Genomic DNA, 5,445 nt, shown 5'->3' on the forward strand with positions numbered 1-5,445 from the left:
AGAATTTTAACATTATCTTTGAAATTTAACTTTTATTTTGATTAAAAACAAATTTATATGTTGAATTTTACTTATTGACTATATATATCACGATATAGAGATTTTAGGGGTGAGCTTTGAAGCAATTACGTGTACACTACGAATAGTATCAAATATAGCACCCTAAAAATGAGAATGATTGAAGCTAATGACGTAGTGGAGTGGTTACAAGTATCTTGCTGTCATGATTATTGTAATCTCTGTGACATCTTATTTTTTACTCGAATTGACAAACTTATACCCATCTTGATAAATAGGCATCTAGCTAATGGTAAGGAAATGTTACACTGGAATGATTATTATTTGAGAATAAGAAAGAGTATTACCAGAAGTATAAGAACTACACGTGTAATAGAATTATCATTTCTATTTATTGGTTTTAGTAACAATACATGACTGACCAAATTTTTTTTTAACCAGAATAGAATCATATTTAAATACTATCACTGAGAAAAAAAAAATAGATTTTTTGGAATATTATTTTTAAAGCTATCCGATTCTTGGAGGATCTCTACTACTTTTTGAGATGAATATTCATTTAAGAGAATAGTTATTCCTAAGAGAATGTTTGTGATTGCGTTAGGAAATAGGCTTTTAAAGTTAAAAATAGCTTTTTTTAAAAAGCCTCATTTTTAAGTTTTTGTTTTTTTTTTTTTCAAAAGTACGATTTCATCATTTTTAAAGTAAAAAATAAAAAATAAAAAATAAAATCAAAGAAGTACTTTTGAAATATTTAACCAAACAGACCAGCGCTTTTTTTTTTTTTTTTTAGTACTTATAAGTACTAAAAATGTTTTTTAAGCTTTCTAATAGAATCTCAAACACGCTCTAAGTAGCCCAACCAAATTACGGAATAGCTATCTAGGTCTATTCTTGTGAATCAAGCATGCTCTAAGCTAGGTAACTTTCATTAATATCCTGATTAGGTCATGATTCCTAGCAACATTGGCTCTATAAATACTAAGCTCAAGTGCACCCTCTGCATGCAGATCCAGAAGAGTCAGATACAATGGAGCATGGTGGAGTACTACTCACGGGACTGTTCTTGTTGTGGCATGTCTTGGCTAGTCAGATTAATGGGTTATCTGTTGAGGAACAAGGATTGTGCTCTTCTGCTTTTCACTATAAAGATGCCCTTGGCAAAGCTATCTTATTCTTTGAAGGGCAACGCTCAGGAAACTTGCCAGCAAGCCAGAGAGCAAAGTGGAGGGGAGACTCTGCAGTCTCTGATGGCAACCCTGATCATGTATGAAATTCATTCACCTTAACATTAATTAACGTGAAAAACAATATCCTTTTCATAACATGCTAAAGAAATTAAAAAAACAGGGATGAAATTAGCAACAAATTAAAAAAGGTAAAATCAACACACAGACACACATATATATGATCATGGTTTTTGACACTTTGGGGGTGTGCTTTCGACAGGTGAATTTGATCGGAGGATACTATGATGCAGCTGACAACGTCAAATTTGGATGGCCAATGGCATTTACTGTCAGCTTGTTGAGCTGGGCAGCAATTGAGTACAAGAATGAGATATCTTCTGTCAACCAACTTTGCCACCTCCACACTGCAATCCGCTGGGGCACTAACTTTATATTGAGATCTCACACTTCTCCCACCACTCTTTATACTCAGGTCTTTTTCTTTCTTCTATAATTTGCTGCATCCCAAATAACTTAGTTTCTCAAGCAAATTTTCACCATGAAAGCTACAGATTTCTGTAATAGATTTTTATATTTAGACAAAGTCAAGCTAATTATAAAAAAATAGTAAATATAATCATTTAATTAATATTTTAACATTGTCTTTGTAGGTGGGAGATGGTAATTCGGATCACCAGTGTTGGGAGCGTCCCGAAGACATGGACACCCCACGAAATCTCTACAAGATCACTTCCAACTCTCCAGGCACTGAGGCAGCTGCTGAGGCTGCCGCTGCTCTTTCTGCAGCCTCAATCGTCTTCGAAGGGGTTGATGCAAATTATTCAAGGAGGCTACTAAGCCATTCCCGATCAGTAAGGAGCACAATTAATCTAACTTCATTACTCATGTAGAAAAAGCTCTTTGAAAAAGTTCCATCTAACTCATTAAACATGTTTTTCAGCTGTTTGAATTTGCGGACAAGTATAGAGGATCTTACCAGGCTTCTTGCCCTTTCTATTGCTCCTATTCAGGCTATCAGGTAAAAAGTAAAGCTATCTACCAAATTTTTTAGAAAAGATTGATATATCGTTGCTGTCAAATTTGTACCTTCAGCCTATTGGCCCCTACCAACAAAATATTTTGGCCCTATTTACTAATTTTTTTGGTCCACTCAACAAATCTTTGGTCTTTACCCATATTCAAACCTAGCAGCCTTAATTGTATAAAAAATTTGTTATACCTACCCAATAAATGTTTGCTCGTTATCCAATATCCATTCAAAGCTAGAAGCTCTAATTGTATAAAAATTTTGTAGTCCCTACCAAGTTACCATAAGCAAACAGGCCAGTAGAATAGAAATGAGAAAAAAATAAATTGATAAGACATAAAAGTCGGTTGATGTGAGTAAAATGAGTTTTGAATTTTTTTAAGTAAGAAATGAAGAAAATTGTTTGTAAATGTGAAAAAATGACTGGCTTTTTTGGATAGAAAGGAACAAAAAAATGAGTGGGTTGCCAAATGGACATCAAAAGTTTGTATATGAGGTTTGCTCTTTTTATTGGTATTTTATAAGAAATTATAGTTATTTAGTTGTTATTTATACTAACTATAGTTGTTTGATTGTAGACTGCAATATTTTTTAATTTTTATTCGATAATTATATTCTAGGTAGTCTTTAGTTCTTAAAATACAACCAAAAGAATTTTTTAAATAATAATAATAATAATCTTGAGAACAAAAAAAAAAAAAAAAGTTTTGGTTTGGTCCTTCCCATAAGACTTCCGGGCTGTGTCCTTGACTCAATTACCTAATTTCTTTATAAATACTATCTATTGTAATACAATTCAACATACATGCTTTTTTTTTTTTTTTAAGCAAATGGGGAAAAAGGTTACGAGGGAAATTCAACATATATACTTTTTTTTTATTTTTTTCTTTTTCTTTCTTGACATGTCCACACACAAGAGGAGAAGAGATATTCAAACTAGTGACCTCTGCTTCATAAGACGTAGTCCCCAACAGAATGAGCTGCCCCTTGGAGACTAACATATATACTTAAATATAATAAAGATGTAGCCCTAAGGTCTTTATTAGTATCGTATTTATTTATTTATTTATTTATTTATTTTTCCGCTTCCGCTCTCTCACTTTCACTTTATATATTTTATTATATATTTCTACAATGGTAATTAATTTGTTACTTAACTCAATAAGGATGAGCTGCTGTGGGCTGCGGCTTGGCTATACAAGGCAAGTAGAGAAAACAAGTACTTGAGCTATGTCTCAACTAACCAAGGCTGGAGTCAACCGGTTTCGGAGTTCAGCTGGGATAACAAATTTGTTGGTGCTCAGACATTATTAGCAATGGTATATATATCTTTTCATATACATATTTTGCCTTCTTTTTCCTTCCCAAAAAAAAAAAAAGAAAAAAAGAAAGAAAATCTAAGCAAAATAGATTCTGTGATATATCAGGAGTTTTATGGTGGGAAGAAGGATTTTACCAAGTTTAAGAGTGATGCAGAGTCATTTATCTGTGCAGTAATGCCCGGGAATAGCTCAGTACAGATTACTACCCCTGGTAAGAAAATCACAGCATATATATATTATTCATCAAAAGATGATATTACTTGAACCCGGTGTGCCATGTATGGTTGACTGTAATATTTTAAGTCAGTTTAAAAAATTAAGTGTGTTAATCACTTAAAATAAGTCATATCAATCACTATAAATTGGTCGTAAAGAGTAGTTGACTACACCGTTCCGAGAAGTTTTCTTGACAGACTGACTACTGTTTTCTCTGCAGGAGGACTACTGTTTATAAGAGATAGTAGCAATCTACAGTATGTTACAAGCGCTTCCATGGTGTTATTCATCTACACCAAAATCTTAAATGCAGCTCATATTGATGGAGTAAAATGTGGTTCTGTGCATTTCTCTGCCTCTCAACTCAGAAAGTTTGCAAAGTCACAGGTTTGCAGCACCATTTCTTCTTCAGAATCAAAGGATAAATCCCACCACGACCCACATGACCAATATGGGAATTATGACCACGGCAGGAATTTAGTAGTATAGAAGGATTTGGTTTACAGTACTGGACTTTTTTTGGGTGGCCACATTAATAAACCTTTTTTTTCATTAAATTTTTCATCTTTATTTTTTTTCACAAATTAATATTTTCTAACAAATTTGGACTTTAAATTGAGGACTAATCATATTATAATGTAAATCATGAATATGTAGCATGCACGTAAGTGCATGTTTTTAGAATTAATTAAGTAATTAAATTTATTATTTCTTATAAGTAAGTTTAAACTTTTAATTAAGATAAGTAATAATAAAGTTAAAGAATTTCATTTAGATTGTGTTATAGTTAGTAAGGCCGTAAAAACAAACTACTATTGCCGCTAATCCACTACAAAAATTTAAGGATATTGTGACTGCCTATTAGTGACTTTTTTGGGCCAAAAAAGGTCACCAATTAGTGACATGTAAACAGTAAAAACGACATTAAAGTTTTTTTTTTTTCATTTATTTATTAATTTATTTGTTCATTTTTTTCTCTCTAGATCTTCGATCTTCTCCTCCTCCTCCTTCTTCTTTTCTCACCTGCGCTTGGCAGTGTTGGTAGACATTGGCTGCCATGTAATATAATTCGGTCTTTCTTAATTTTCTCTTTCTTTCCTCTTTTTCTTTCCTTTGACTTATTTTCTCTGCCGACAGCCTTATTTCTCCCTTCTTTCCCCCATTCACGCAAACATGCTCGCCTAGCTCTTTCCTTTTCTCTTCCTTTTCCCATGCTCATCTGCACGCCTCTCCTTTTTATTTTTCTCTCTTGTCTTCTACTCTTTCTTTTATTTAGACCCCTCGTCTCTCAATCAGTCGTGAGATTTAGAGAAACTAGAGAGGCAGAGAGCGAGATACAGAGGGAGAATAAGAGATAGATGGGCGTGAGAAGAGATACAGAGGGAGAATAAGAGGGAGATGGGCGTCTGAGTGAGTAAAATTGTTCTGTGAGAAAATTTATAAGGTATAAAAAACTATTTTAAATTCAAAATTTAAAATTCAAAATTAGTGACTGTTCACACGTCATTAAAAATGGATAAAAAAATTTTAAAATTTGAAATTTGAAATTAATGATGTGTGAACGTCACCAGTTGGTATTGTTCAAACGACACCCCTTAGAGGGACGTCATTATTTTACTGTTCATACGTCACCATTTTATGATGTTTTCAAAACTACCTCACTGTTCACATG

At 33.0% G+C, this 5,445-nt stretch overlaps 1 protein-coding gene across 1 annotated transcript in view; it reads left to right on the plus strand.

The window, feature by feature from the left end:
* Positions 1-1,048: 1,048 nt before the first annotated feature.
* The window catches only part of LOC132175437 (endoglucanase-like), a 6,611-nt gene continuing 2,214 nt past the window's right edge, over positions 1,049-5,445 (plus strand). Inside the window, exons 1-7 of the mRNA XM_059587388.1 lie at positions 1,049-1,285; positions 1,468-1,680; positions 1,859-2,059; positions 2,149-2,226; positions 3,402-3,554; positions 3,663-3,768; positions 3,994-4,160. Coding sequence (XP_059443371.1) covers positions 1,049-1,285; positions 1,468-1,680; positions 1,859-2,059; positions 2,149-2,226; positions 3,402-3,554; positions 3,663-3,768; positions 3,994-4,160 — 1,155 coding nt within the window. The remainder of the gene's footprint in view (positions 1,286-1,467; positions 1,681-1,858; positions 2,060-2,148; positions 2,227-3,401; positions 3,555-3,662; positions 3,769-3,993; positions 4,161-5,445) is intronic.

Source organism: Corylus avellana, chromosome ca3 (genome assembly GCF_901000735.1).
Source record: "Corylus avellana chromosome ca3, CavTom2PMs-1.0".
Classification (NCBI taxonomy): domain Eukaryota; kingdom Viridiplantae; phylum Streptophyta; class Magnoliopsida; order Fagales; family Betulaceae; genus Corylus; species Corylus avellana.